We start from the raw sequence: 15902 nt of genomic DNA, 5'->3' as shown, positions 1-15902 counted from the left end.
AAGTATGTTTTGGGAGTAGTATTGAGCACCTGTGTGGGGACGAGAGTTCATATTAACTCAAGTCTCCATTAAACCATGAAGACATCATGGGAAGGACGGGCCATACTTTTTAGATGATCAAATAAGTTAATCTAGTGGATCCACTAAGCTAAGTAAGGTCCTATACTGATGGCAAGGTATAGGATGGTCCTTGGGCAACGTGAGGTAAAACGTTGTATCATCACTTAGGCTCAAAGTGATGGTTGTCGGTTAGAGAAACTCCCATAGTATTAATTACATGGTTCCTCAAGAGGTTCTTCTTAGTATGAATGGGGGTATAGAACTTCATTCATGCATTGCACAAGTAGACTTTGAGATGGAATATGATATATTTTTATGATATTATTATCTTGAGTTGACATCATGTTTTTTTTAAACAACTTTGTCACATCCCGGGAGTACTCCCTAGAAGTAACCGGTGTCGTCGTCCTCGAATAGGCATAAGACTAACCTCTTAGCATTCGTCATTACATTTCATCGGTTAAGTTGCAGAAATTTAAAACTCTTTAACTACTCCTACATTGAGGTTTACATAGACCTATCGCATACACACAATATATACATAGGGAGTTTACATATACTCCTCGCATAGGAAGCACTACATAGGTTTCCACTTTTATTTCACATACATAATATAGCAATATCGATTCATAAGAAGTCTATGATTCGTCTCATATTAAACCATCTAAAAAGAGTACAACATTGGGCGTAGCCCATACTTCATTACAATAAAGGCCTCATATAGGCATATTTTTTATTTTTTATTTTTTTATAAAGGATACTCCAAAAATGGGTAGGAACAATGATGGAGAACACAAACATAACCACATGATGAGACGAGAAAATTTATATTTTGAGTCTCACAAATTAAAAAACACATTCCTACAAAAGTTTTTTTTATTTCTACATTGAGCTAAACTTTGAGGAAAACAAAACTACAACAACGCAGGCGCCACTACTTGTATAACTTTTCAAGATTAAGCCATACCCCTGCTGGTTGCTGTCCTTATTATCTAGAACAAAGATGAGCCAATGACAACAAAGACGAAGAATCCAAGCAAGATAGGGCCAACTGGATACTGGCTTCCCTTCTTTGCAGTAGTTTCAGGAACAACTCCTCGCTTGGTAATATTTTTCTCAAACCTCTCCACCTTCCTATCAGCAAGACGCCTTGATGTAGTCATTTTTAAAGGAAAATGTGGTGGCCGCCGATATATGAGAACAGAAAAATTGCAGAGAGAATTATATTTCAGCTAAAAGTTGATCCTCCTTCTCTTTGACCCAATTTTATTTTTTCTTATTATATAGACAGATACAAAGTCATCAAAGAAAGAGAATGAACTAAATTGTCTTTAAGACTAAACAACATCCATTAGGTAGATAGTGGCATCGTCCTCGGAAGGTGAGGACCTACCGAACTTGGAGAATAATAATCCAAGTGATATTCAAAGGCCTCCTATAAGCTCAACGGCCGGACCCTACATTTTGTAGTAAACACAAAACATGGGTTAGTATACACTTGTACTAAATATGAGTATATGCACCTACAACAATTGAAATCATGCTAAGGAGGACATTTGTTCAAAACATGCTAATTTACTTTGAAAAGCCTCATGCACATCCAAGAACCCATATAAACCAATGAACTTAACATCAAGTCCATATACAACACAAGACCAACATCATCAAGTATAGTAAAATCAACATATATAAAAGTTTACAACATCATAATATAATTAAGATTCTTACCCCATAACCCATCATTTAGCCTACAAGTGAAATGACCAAGTAAAACCCCATAACCTTACTCAATCAAGTAAACCAAACAAAGGACCACAAACAATGCCTAACTTCACATAACATAGCATCAAGAGTAATTCTCCTCATACTTTAGAAAATGTAGAGCAACAACATGTTCATAAGTGAAACTAACATCATATAGAATAAATAATATGTAAAGTCAACATATACATAATAGTCACTTTATAAGATCATAAGAACAACCTCCTAAGGCTTCCCTCAAAGCAAACTAGTGCAAGGAATAGGTAGAGTCCCATGCCCCTACCTAGGCTAAGTCAAACCTCTTAAGTCACCCTAGTTAGTGTTTACTTCATTACTTCATTTTACTTTTGGGAACACTTGACTTAACCGACATAGATCACAAGAGCTAAGTGTGGAATCCAGTGTTGTAAAACCTTACACCGATGGAAGGTGGTCTACCGGCCAAAGTAGTACAAAAAATGAACATCGCATCTAGGTGGATCCACTAGCTAGTATTCCTATGGTGGCAACATAGTTTATGGAGCTTGGGGAATGTCACTGAAATATCACTCTATGCCCTTTTTGGTCTATGAGGCTATCCACCCATGAGGACTATGGTCAACCCTACCTTCCCTCCTTGGGAAGGCTCCACCCCTTATTTTCAAGTTCACTCGATGCTAAGCTAGAGTCTCTTTTGAAAAGTCTTTAAGCCTTTATTAATCATCATATCTTAGTTTAGGTCAAAGGGTTTACCACTTATATATTCATCATCATAGCTCTATAGGAATTGCATGAGTATTGTCCTTTCATTACAATTCACACATGTGAGGTTAGCAAATTTACATAATCACATTGTGATAAGGCACATAGGTTAGTCATCACCATCCGTATATCATTACATCTTAGCCAATAATTCACAAGCCATAAATCAAGAAATTTTAATTTAACATCATACCAAGCCTAATTAATCTCATAATAAGGTATACTTTAGTATAATTTCATCACTAAACACAAGTAATCATAATTGAAGTAAAAGATTGAGATCACAAGACTTACCAAATCTCCTTCTAAAGTCATAGTCCATTTTATTACCATCAATCGAACCATTCCACCCAATAATAGGTGTAATAGCAACACTCAATAGTAAATAACACAATAATGAAGTCAATTTCATCATCACTATCCCAATCAACTCCAGTTCATAACCTAGGGTTAAGGGGAATAATGTTCATCATGAATTCTCAAGAAATAGATCCAATATCAACAATACATTACCCTAGGCAGTCCACAAATGAATTAGAATAGATAAAATAAGTCTAACAATCAATACATTCATCAATTCCCATCAATTCATAAGCAAGATCCAAGGTTTGGGGAATTTGGGAAAAGGACATGATCAACATGAAATTCCATCAATTAACATCAATTGACCAAAAATATACACTTAATTAGTCATAGGTCATCACAATTAATCATAATCAACCATCAGTTTGAAGTTTATAAAAGAAAACCCATTAGAATATAAAAACCCTTGGAATTGGGTGTTTTAGAAATCAACTTTGAAAGGACCTCTTGGGGAAAGGACATTTTATTTAAAGACCTTGTAGAGGTGGAAATAAGAATTTAGATAAGCTATGACTCCAGCATAAAAAAGAGCACATTAATCCCGGAGCTGTGGATGATTGAGACAGCTAGCTCTAAGATGTTTTTCGTAGTTTCCCTTTAATAAGGTGTACTCATTGGTTTTGCTGAGAAATGATTGAGAGAAGAATAGTGCATCCCAAAAGTGAAGAATCCATACCTTTATGAAGATCAATCCACTAAATTCAAGTGAAAAATCCTAGAGAAATTGGTCTTCATCTTCAAGCTTTATTCTTCTTTCAATGGAGGTTGAATGGAGAGAGAAAGTGGAGAGGTGAGAGCTTTTTTTTATTTGGGGATTTGATTTAAGTGGGTAAATGTGTGGGAAACTGATATTAAATCAATATATAGGCCTCCCACGAAGTACCCAAAAGACTCCTCACTTAAGTTGACCCTTTAATGAAGTCAAACTTGAATTCCCATTTTCAGATTTTCATCGGGGAACAAGTCCGCGACGCGGAGCTTCTCCCGCAAGATTTTATAATTTATTTTTGAGACAGTGGATTCTGTGACCTTCCTGTGACGCAAAATTGAGTTTTAACCAAAGACCACCCAAGTCCGCGACTCATTCTTCTTTCTGCCATGTGTAACTTGGCCGCTGCTATGGAAGCTTGCCAAGCCAAGTTGGGGTCCCTTTGTGGACCCCTAGGGCGACCTTTGGGGGTCGTACTTGGACATTTTTACTCTAAATATATGGTTTTACCTATCCAAAGACATTTTAAAAGTTTTAAACCTCACACACACCTCCAAACCTTACCAAAACCTAAGGACATTTTAGTAGTTAAATTTGACTAGCTTTCGGACGTCATGGACGTTTCTTGATGTCTTGACTCCAAAACTTCCTAAATGGTTTATTAAAATTAGGCCTTATGACAGTGTTACTAACCTTATATCAACATGTGAGGATCTATCTAAGATCTTGGACTTTCAGAGTGTTATAAGCTTTTCTTTATATCGCACTTGTTTCAAACTGGTTTATATTGAAATGAGTTCAGTTGAGTATCAGAGTTGAGTATCTTGAATTAATTTGTAGACCTTTGAGTTGAGTACCATATCTTTGAGTTGAATATCTAATCTTTGAGTTATTATTGATTTGAGTTGAGTAAACAAAGAGGTAAGTATGTTTCCTTTTTATTAAAGTATCAAACTTATGTTATACTTTAGAATTCCCCTTACGTACTCGTACATTCCACGTACTGAGCCAATTTTCCTACATCTTTTGATGACGCAGGCAAAGGTATTTAGGATCATCCATAAGACTTCGTTAATACATCTCAGAGTTCGAGTTATCCATGGTGAGCCTCCTTGTTTCTGGAGGACTTCATTTACTTTTCAGTTAGTCAGAATGTCATGCATGGGTCTTGTCCCCACTCCTATCTTTATCAGTTCGAGGCTTCATAAATAGTAAGTATAGTTGAAGAATTTGTATTAATCATTTATTTTATTAAATGTTTTAAAGACTAAAGTTGCTTATTTTATGGCTAGTTGAATATAATATTTTTATTCAAAGTTGTTCATTTCACTTTTAAGCTTTGTATGCTTAAGTTAGTCTTCTGCTTGTAGTCAACCAGGATGAGGGTTCGCTTGGGGACCAGCAATGGTTCTTGAGTGCCGGCCACATCCATGGTGTATGCTCAGGTCGTGACAAACTACCCTCTAACCCCACTCAAAATCCTCCAAACATCGACCTAACCGCCCCAAATCCCCTCATCCCTCCGTCTCTTACCAATTTCCACTCCTCCTCAAGATACCAACCCCAAACCTTCCCCCGCCCCATTATAATTACAACCCGCAAGTTTGCCCTCCCCCTCAAAATCAAAATCCCAAAGATCCCTCCATCACCAAAATCAACATACCAACCTCGAGACTTTCCCAAAATTACCAAGCAACTCAAAATACCTAGAATCCCTCCATTGCTTTAAAATACTACTTTTCAAATTCTAATTCAAAATGAACCATATGCCAACTGTTCCGAGCTTAATCATTATGAGAAACATGAGAGAGAATGGAGGTCAAAAGAAGAGGCAGTCAAGTTGAATATGAAAGAAAGATCAGGATAGCCATGAAGGAGTTGTACTATATTCCTGAAGTCAATGGGTTGTGTTTTGAGGATTTGTGCATCCATCCAAATTTGTACCTCCCCGAAGGGTTTAAAGGGCCAAAGTTTGACACTTTCGGAGGAACATGGAATCCTTTGGGTCACCTAAGGGCCTACTGTGACCATCTCAATATAGTTGGAAGAAATGAGGCTTTATTAATGCAGCTTTTTAGAGAAAGTTTGAATGGAGAAGCATTGGAAAGGTTTATCTCCCATGAGATAAAGTAGTGGTCTAGCTGGAATGCACTAACTAAGGATTTTGCCAAACAGTTTGCATACAATGTGAAGATCGTTCCTGATCGCTATTATTTGGAGACAATTAAGAAGAAATCAACCAAAAATTATCGTGAATATGCGTATAGGTGGAGGAAAGAGGATCCTCGGGTTTGACCTCCTAAGTCTGAGAAGAGATCATCGAAGTGTTCATACACATTCAACAGCCAGAGTATTATGACAGGATAATATTGCTCATTAGAGCAAAATTTGTGGAGATAGTCAAAGTAGGTGAGACTATCTAAGATGGGCTCAAAATCGGAAAGATTTCTCGTGTTACTGCTCCAACTGAATCTTCAAGATTGTTGGAAAAGATGAGAGAGGATGGGTCTTTCATTTCCTGCGCATATGATCGAAAATGACACTTCAAAAAATCCTCACCTTACAAGGGTTATTTTCGAGCTCCACAAAATTCCTATCCAGCTTGCTATATCCAATCAGGTTATCAAATTCCACCTCCCAAATACCTAACCCCACCACCGAGTTACAAAATTTCACCTCACGTTTTCAAAACTCTACCTCTAAATTATCAGAATACCCATCCATATTATCAAACTCCATCAATTAATTGTTCAAATATCCAATTAAGTTATCGAACTCCACCCCCATACTACCAAAGTACCTTTCCTAGCTACCGAGATCCACAATACCAAAATTTCCAAACGCTAGCACCAACTCACAAAAATCCTCTTAACTACCGTCAAATACCTTCACATCTAGGAAATAAGTACAATTCTCCTCCCAAATCTTGAGAAGTAACCTGCTAGAGGTTTTACTTCTTTGGTTGAGAGTTGAACACAACTTTTTAAGAGATTGAACTCAGTTGGCCTGATACAGACAATTGATACAAAAAATATTAATGTCAACTCCAAGCTTATAGACTCAATCTTCACTGTGCTTACAATTCAGGAGGTCTTGGGCATATTACTGAGGATTGTATCAACTTGAAGCATAAAATTCAAGACTTGATAGATTTAAAGGTCGTCACTCTTTAGTCTTCCACTCCTAAGGATAATTGCAACACCATGCCAAATTATGGAGGGGTGACTATTAATATGATTGAAAAGTCGAAGAAGATTTGAATGTGGAGAAAGTTATAATCTTAGACAACCTTGAAAAGCTTAAGAAGGTTGTATCCTTTCCAACCAAAAGAGAGAAATCTGAATTTGTGACCATGGTACCTCAACAAGCTTTTGCTTTGGTACTGAAAAAGGGTAAGAACAAGTAGAAGATCAATCAAGCTTTTCCAAAATCACTGTTTCACTTATATAAGTCTTTTCCAATGCAAAGTGGTATAGGGGAAGGAATCAAAAGTTGGTTCAAAAAGGTGAAATTGTGCTTAAAGAGATGAGCGAGACACAACTCATACTAGGCATCTAGTCGAAGGAGCAAATGCCTAATTAGCGTCCACTTCACTCTTGGTTTCTCGCTCGTCTTGGTAGACATAGAAAATAATCTATATTATTTTTAAAATTAGTGGTGTAATGAATGAGGCTCGAGACCCATCCTTTACTTTATTTTTTGCCTCACTATATTTTAATATCCCTCCTGATATTTTGAAAAAAAAAAGAAGCAAAAATGGCCAACGTTCTTATAATCTTATTCCAAATGAAAACCTCCTTTATTGCACAATTTGTTTTACTTTCTTTATATTTGTTATCTAATGGTATCTTTCATTGATTTCAGTAAAAATATTTTTCAATTTGTCAGTATCATGTCATGTCACAAGATGAATGAACAAAATGGAGTAGATGCGGATATATTTGAAGACTACAATGAGAAGATCACGGTTGAGGAATTCAGACGGTTCAAAAGTCACAAAGAGCAAATTCAGAAGAGATTGATGGTTGATCATGAACACTGGATCTCACCAAGTCATCAAAAGATAATATGTTTGAAGACTCGATTTCTATCTTTTCCTTGTAATCACTTTTATTCGCTTGTAATCATTTTTTAAAAGAATTTTTTATCCCTTTGTAATGAACTACGTCTGACTCAATTTCTCAAGAATGAGATACATAGGCGGTCTATGTAGGCCTCGGTGTAACAACCCTAAAAATGGATATGCTAAGTAATGCTTAATGTGTCTAGAATGCCTACTATTAGACCGGGTTCACACGGATTGATACGCGTAGAACCAAACCTATGAACCCTTGCGACATCCAAGCCAACTAACTTGGGGAGTTATTTTAGCTAGGAAAGGTTGGGTCCAGCCATATAAGTCTCCCGAATATGAAGGTTTACTTAGATGAGTCTTTACCGGACTTAAAAAGGGGAAATCTTAAGTTTAGAGGGTTTATGGGTAAGATGGTCTTTTTATAGGCTAAGGGTAGTATCGTAATTATCCTATATATGTAATTAATTATTAAATTAATAAGGTTGAGGGGTATTTTGGGTAGAGAGGGCCGAAATTTCCCTTTTAGCAAAATCTTGCTCCACCCGGTCCGAACCTAGGTGGGAGCAATGATTTAATTTGTTTTATTTAAATTTATAAATTAATTTAATTAATTAATATTTAATAGCTGATTTAAGAAAAAGGAAAATCATATTTTAACTTTTAATTATTATTTATTAATATAGATATTTTATTAGACTAAGTCTTGCCTAAGAATCCTAGTTGACTAAAGTCTAAACTACTTAACCTCTTTCAACTCTCTTTCAAGTTTAACTCTCTCTCACGTCAATATCTCTCTCTTTATTTTCACTTTCTCTCTTCCTAACCAAAACATAAGAACTGAAAAGCAGCAAAAACTTCTTATACTTGAAGAACTTTCACGTTAATAACTTATACAAAATGTTAGCCAAACACGTAAAGCAAAAGGAAGGGTTTTCCGTTGAGGTTTGTGTTGAGGTTTCAAGACTTGGACGTGAGTTTGGAGAAAGTCTTTGGGCAGTAGGTTCAAGGGTTGAATGACGTGAAATAGAGTATGGGTTTTCTTACTCTTGGTCCCTTTCCCAAGAGACCCTTAAGTCTCAGATGAATCTACTCCGAAAACTAGGATTTTTCCCCATTACATGTTCCCTGTCACTAACTCCCAATGATCTTAGGTTGGTATGTCTGCTGGTAGATTAGGCGTGTAATGTGATATTTGTGATGAATATGTTCATGAAACTATGCTCGAAATTGTATGATTGATAATTTTTGTCTTCTGAAATTATGTGTGTGCAATATGTAAGCCGTGACATATACTGTTGGTTTGAAGTTCAAAAATGACATGTTTTATTGTTGTATTTGTCGTGCACAAACTTGTATAAATCATGTTCATATGAGGTGTAATATGGCTGATTGGAGTGGAAAAACTCTTAGCTAAATGCACCTATGAAACTACACCTAAAAACATACTAAATGATCCATGAATTACCCTAAGAACTAATGTATAATTGTTGATAAAAAGGAGTTGAAAAATATGAGCAAGTTTCCAGCATTTTATAAGCTTGGTTTCAGCCAACCAAGGATAAACAAATCTGAAATTTTAAATGAGTATGAAATAGGTGAGGTCGCTAGGGAATGAAGTCGAGACCTCACACAAAAAAAAACATTAAACAAATAATTGAGGAAATGGGGTTAAGGGGAATCGAACTTGGGTGACATTGACTGAAAATGATAATATTTCACTAAGTTAAATTAATTAACTTAAAAAGGAGTGAGGCACACGGGATTCGAACCCGAATGCTCTTAGTCGACTCTCCTAAGCCTAAAATGGAAATAAAGAAATGAGAGGGGTGGGATTCGAACCCACAACCTCTCGGTTAAACAAGAGAGTAAAGAGAAAAATAATGGAGAAAATAAATGTAGAGAGTGGGGATTGAACCCCCAACCTCTTGAATGGATGAGTAAGTTACTAGAAAAATAAAGGAGAAAATAAACGTGGAGACCGGGGATTGAACACACAACCTCTTGGACAGATGAGAAAGTTAAGAGATAACTTATAAGAAAAATAATGAGCTTGTGGAGGACTAAACCCACAACCTCCTTGACTTAAATGAAAAAGGAGAGGAGAAAAAGAAAGGAAATATTATGGGGTTGATGGGGATCAAACTAGAGTCCCCAAATCTTAAAAAGGAATTATCAAGTTTAAAATAAGATTAAGTGTTGTCCAAGGGATTCGAAATCGGGTTTCCTTGCCCAATTCCGTATTGACACATAAGTCATATGTAAGTAAATATTTAATGAATGTTGCCTCTAAAGATCAAAATCAATATCTTGGCATATCTACAAGATGCATAAGTTTTCAACCACATAATCTTGGGTAAACATGAATCACTTAGAGAAACTATGAATGAAGCCTCATGCTTGTATTTGTGGACTCATAAGTCTAGCATACATTTCAAAGTAAGTGAGCCTAAGATGTATGTGATAAAATGATGTAACCCTAGAAGGGTCAAGTAAGAGTGTGAAACACACTAAATGGTCAAGTGCATTGGCATATGATGAAATGAACATTCACGTGAAGGGGTGAGTAATTATGAAAAGCCAATGTGTTAAAGTTAATGAATGAGGTGACAATATGATAAGAGGCTAAAGTGAAATATGAGAGCAATCTCAAATGAGCCTAAGTAAGAGTTACCAAAACGTAACCACCTATGAGAGTGTAAAGGTAATGAAGAGACCAGTCTCTATGAACACTCTAATGAAATATTTAAGTTAATGCATACTTAATACTAATGATGAGATGAGAAATCATCTTAATTGAGATATTATGTCCTTATGCTAGAAGCCAGCTTCCATGATGTATGAGTTGAATGTAATGAACTTTATACTGAGCATCGATAGGCTAGCTATGAGCGGTGATGCCTTCTTTCAAGAAGGGTGGAGGTTCACATAACTCTCATGAGATGAAATTGTCCGGCATACCGGAAATGGGTCTCCTTATATCTCCTAGTCTTTGAACCTATACTGCCAATATAGGAATCTAGCTGGGTTCAATTCCTTATATGCGCTAGCATGTTTTGGTTCACTTTGGCCGGTGAATCCACCTCTTTTTGGTGTGGGGATTACACACTGGATTTCATGATGCTCACATGATCTATGTCGGTTAAGGTTAAAGTTCCCAAAGAAAGAATGAGGCCAGCCTCAACGAATACACATAATGAAATGAACGATATCAAATGTGTTAGGATAGGATAATCAAGAGGTGATCTAGACTTAAGTAATAGCACCAGGTTATTCTTGGTCGTTGCACAGCAAACCCGATGAGAGTCTTAAACTACATCCTAGGTATGACTGGTGGATGCACTAGTATATGAAAGAATGAAAATGAAGTACGCATGAATGAATGAAGCAGACTCTGTGTTTGTTAAAGAAGTCTCCCTAGTTGAGGTCTCATATGTTGAGCCCTCATTTTGGGAAGTTTTAATGTCTAGTCCATGATTCCAAGGTCTCATGGCATATGAAAGAATGATATGAACTACGTGATATAATATGTGCAATATGTTATGTGTTGCTTGTAAAATGATAAGTATGATGATGCATGTTACTCTCATGGCATGACTTTTCTAATCCAAATCTGGCAAGTCCATTGACTTTCCTAATCCAAATTTTTCAAGTTCCACTGACTTTCCTAATCAAAATTTTGCAAGTCCACTGACTTTCCTAATCAAAATTTTACAAGTCCACTGACTTGACTTTCCATAATTCATATTATTAGGAGAGAGATCTTATTAATCATGCATGTCCTTGGTGTGTGCTTTCATATACCCATAATTAGTACAAGTGTGTACTAATCCCATACAACTCTATACTTTTAGGTGCAGGTACAGGCGGACGCTAGAGCTTACAATACGACGTTGCAGCTATTCGGACGTGGAGCATTCATCCGGACTTGGTAGGCCTTCATGCTTTCGAGGATGCTTGCCCATTATATTCTAGATCAGATATAGGTTTGAGTTAGTGGAGTATGTTCCACTAATGTTTCATTTCCTGTTTCATTTCAAACTTTGTTTTGGTGTTGTTTTGGCAATGATACGTATGCAATTATGAACTTCTTCTTTCATTTGATTATTTCTATATTAGATGGTTGACTTGTGAACGCCTACGATGTTAAGTATTATGTGTTTCACATGAAATAAGAAAACAAAAAATTCAAATTTTCTTCTAAAATTAACCTAGATAAAGTAACAATGACGTATGTATGCTTGTCTTCGACCTCTAAGAGGCCAACGACGCCGATCTCATCTGGGTCTAGATACTGGTCGTGACAAAGTTGGTATCAGAGTCCTAGGTTGAATTCCGAGGATAGTAAGTTCACATCAACCACATGGAGTAGTTTCTAAGTCATGGTAGTGAAGTGCACCACTATCTTAAATCAGAGAGTGCATGATGCGTAGGAAAAATTCCCTTCTTCTGATCTTATCAGGCCTTTTCAAATGTCTGATTTCTTAGTGTTATGAGCCTGTCTAACATCAATTCGTATTATTTACAGAAAATGAACACTAGAAGGAACGTTGGTTAGAGGAGAGGAGGAGCAGCTGCTAGGGGTAACCAAGTTCTACCCCAAGCTCTAGCTGAAGGAGTGGCCATGCCAGTTAACCAAGCTGGGTTGACTGATGCGGAGGTGCGGACTGCTCTGGCTTAGATGGCTCAAGCTATCACTATGCAGGACCAGGCTATGACGGATCAGACCAACAGACAGGATGTTCAACAGGAGAACCCACCCATACGTAGCATGGTAGACAGACTACGAGATTTTACAAGGATGAATCATCCGATTTTCACAAGGTCCAAAACTTCAGAGGATCCCCAGGAGTTCATGGATGAGGTACATAAGATCTTGGTGGCCATGGGGGCCACATATACTGAGAAGGCTGAGCAGGCTTCCTATCAGCTCAAGGATGTTGCGCAGTCTTGGTGCAAGATGTGGCAGGATAGCCGAGCTTTGGGCGGAGTTCTGGTCACTTGGGAGCTGTTTAAGCCAGCCTTCATGGCGAGATTCTTTCCCAGGAGATGAGGGAGGCCAAGGTTGAGGAAATTATCAACCTTAAGCAGGGATCTATGACAGTCAGGGAGTATTCCCTGAAGTTTGTTAAACTATCAAGGTATGCCACTTCCTTTGTGTCTAACAGCAGGGATGAGATGAGCAGGTTCCTCACAGTAATCACCGTAGATCTGGAAGAGGAGTGTAGGGCTGCGATGCTCCACGATAACATGGACCTCTCCAGGTTGATGGTGCATGTCCAGCAAGTAGAGGACAGCCGGAAGAAGAGGGGCGTCCGTGATGTTAGGAGGCCTAAACCTTCTGATCAGGTAGGTCCTAGTAATGCTGGCAACAGGAAAAACTTCAGCGTTCGTGAGCAGCCCAAATTCAGAAAGGGGCATTAGAGTTTGAGAAACTCTAACTTTCAGAGGAGTGCAACACCTAGAGGAGGCAGACCCGATCCCAAGAAGGGCAATGGAGGTGATGTGCAGTGTCCTGGAAATGACTGTGCCAAGTGTGGTCGTGCTCACAGTGGAGAATGAAGACAGGGCACTAATGCCTGTTTTGGTTGAGGAAAGAACAGGAACATGGTCAAGGACTGCCCACATGACAAGGGTCAGGATGGAGGTAATGCTCAGCCTAGGCCTAATCCACAGGGTGTAGCAGCATTTGAGCCTCCTAAGAGGAACAGGTTCTACGCCTTGAAGGGTAGGGAGGAGTAGGAGAAGTCCGCTGATGTGGTCATAGGTATGCTGCAAGTATTCTCAACTTCTATTTATGCCTTACTTCATCCAGGGTCTACGCGTTCCTTTGTAACTCCTTTGCTTGTTCTCATTTTTGAGATATTGCCTGAAGTTTTGCGTGATCCTATAGTGGTTAGTACACCTTTAGGAGACAATATAAGAACTGATAGAGTATACAAGGATTCCCCAAATAGTTGTATGTGGTAAGACTATGTATGTAGACTTGGTTGAGTTACCAATGAAAGATTTTGATGTTATTCTTGGCATGGACTGGCTTCATAGTTGTTATGCTTGTATGGATTGCCATAGTAGGGTTGTGAGATTTCATTTCCCAGATGAAATAGAGCTGGTCTGGGAGGGGTACAATTCGAGTCGTCATAATCCCTTGATTTCGAACCTTAAGTTCAATGAAATGATATCCAAAGGATTATTGTGTCATCTTGTGAGTGTTAATGATTTAGATCATGACATTCCTTTCATATAATCAGTCCATGTAGTGAATGAGTTCCCATTTGTGTTTTCTGATGATTTGCCTGGAGTTTCTCCCCCTCGAGAGATTGACTTTGATATCGACTTAGAACCCGATACTAAACCAATTTCGATTAATCTTTACAGAATAGCTCCAACTGAACTTAAAGAGTTGAAGCTGCAATTAAAAGATCTCACTAATAAGGATTTCATTCAGCCGAGCATATCCCCTTGGGGAGCTCCAGTTTTGTTTGTGAAAAAGAAAGATGGAACCCTTAGAATGTGTATCGATTATTAGCAGCTCAACAAAGTCACTATCAAGAATAAGTATCCACTTCCCAGAATAGATGACTTGTTCGACCAACTCCAAGGGTCTAGTTTCTTTTCAAAGATTGATTATCGTTCAGGGTACCATCAGCTTAGGGTTAGGGATGAAGATATTCCAAATACGACCTTTCATACCTGTTACGGTCATTACGAGTTTCTAGTTGTGTCATTTGGTCTCACTAATGAACCTGCTGTATTTATGGATCTCATGAACAGATTCTTCCGTGAATACGTTGACTCTTTCATCATAGTATTTATTGATGATATTCTCATCTACTCTAAGACCAAGGAAGAGCATGAACAACATTTCAGACGAACCTTGTAGGTACTTAGACAACATCGGCTCTATGCCAAATTCAGCAAGTGTGAATTCTGGCTTAAATCAGTGACCTTCTTGGGTCATGTTGTGTGCGACAAAGGTGTGGAGGTAGACCTTAGGAAGACTGAGGCTGTTAAGAACTGGCCGAAATCTCTTACTCCTACAGACATCCGTAGCTTCTTTGGATTGGATGGTTATTATCGTCGGTTTGTGGAGGGTTTTTCCTCCATTGTGGCCCCACTCACAGCTTCGATAAATAAGAAAGTCAAGTTCGAATGGGCGCATACTTGTGAGAAGAGTTTCCAGGAGCTCAAGGGTAGACTCACTTCAGCCCCGGTGCTTACTTTACCTAAGTGTGGAGAGAATTACACTGTTTATTGTGATGCATCTAGGATTGGTTTGGGTTGTGTTCTTATGCAGGGTGGTAAGATGATAGCTTATGCATCCAGACAGCTCAAGGTTCATGAAAAGAATTATCCCACTCATGACATGCAATTGACAGTTGTGATGTTTGCACTGAAACTGTGGAGGCACTACTTGTATAGAGTGCATGTGGATGTGTTCACAGACCACAAAGGTCTCCAGTACGTGTTCACACAGAAGGAGTTGAATCTACGTCAGTGTAGGTGGTTGGAGCTGTTGAAGGACTATGACATAAATTTCCACTACCATCCGAGTAAGGCTAATGTTGTAGCTGATGCTTTAAGCAGTATGAGCATGGGACGTACAGCCCACGTTGAGGATGAGAAAAAGGAGTTGGTGAAAGATGTACACAGACTGGCCAGAATGGGTGTGCGGTTGGTTGACTCTACTAGTAGGGGTGTTTCAGTTCATCCTAGTTCTGAATCATCCTTGGTAGTTGAAGTCAAGAAGGGTCAACATCTTAATCCGGTGTTGATGGAGTTGAAGGACTCAATGTTGGTAAAGATGAATTGGTCTTTTGTTTTGGGAGGTGACAGCATATTTAGGTACTAGGACAGGCTGTGTGTACCAGATGTGGATGATTTGCGGACCAAAATTGTTTCAGAGGCCCGTGGTTCCAAATATTTGATACATCCAGGTTCCACAAAGATATATCATGACCTTAAGCAGATCTATGGGTGGGATGGCATGAAGAAGGACATTACTGAATATATGGTCAAGTGTCCTAATTGAAAATATGTTAAGGCAGAACATCTTAAGCCTGGCGATCTTACTCAGATGATCGAGGTTCCGACTTGGAAGTGAGAGGCCATTAATATGGACTTCGTGGTTGGTCTTCCAAAGACTAGGACACAGCATGACTCCATATGGGTTATTATGGACAGGATGACTAAGTC

The 15902-nt window shown here is 38.2% G+C and overlaps 1 protein-coding gene across 1 annotated transcript; it reads right to left on the bottom strand.

Annotated features, from left to right (window-relative positions):
* Nucleotides 1–849: 849 nt before the first annotated feature.
* LOC107006628 (stress-associated endoplasmic reticulum protein 2-like) lies at nt 850–1335 on the bottom strand. Its single transcript, XM_015205142.2, has one exon. It carries the CDS (start codon nt 1221–1223, stop codon nt 1053–1055), a length of 171 nt encoding a protein of 56 aa, XP_015060628.1. The 5' UTR covers nt 1224–1335; the 3' UTR covers nt 850–1052.
* Nucleotides 1336–15902: the final 14567 nt, after the last annotated feature.

Source organism: Solanum pennellii, chromosome 12 (genome assembly GCF_001406875.1).
Source record: "Solanum pennellii chromosome 12, SPENNV200".
Taxonomy (NCBI): domain Eukaryota; kingdom Viridiplantae; phylum Streptophyta; class Magnoliopsida; order Solanales; family Solanaceae; genus Solanum; species Solanum pennellii.
Note: the sequence above shows the minus strand (reverse complement) of the source record. Positions and strands in the feature narration are given on the sequence as shown.

Excerpts from the sequence above, each read along its gene's own strand:
- LOC107006628 (XM_015205142.2), bottom strand. The coding sequence starts at position 1,223 with ATGACTACATCAAGGCGTCTTGCTGATAGGAAGGTGGAGAGGTTTGAG.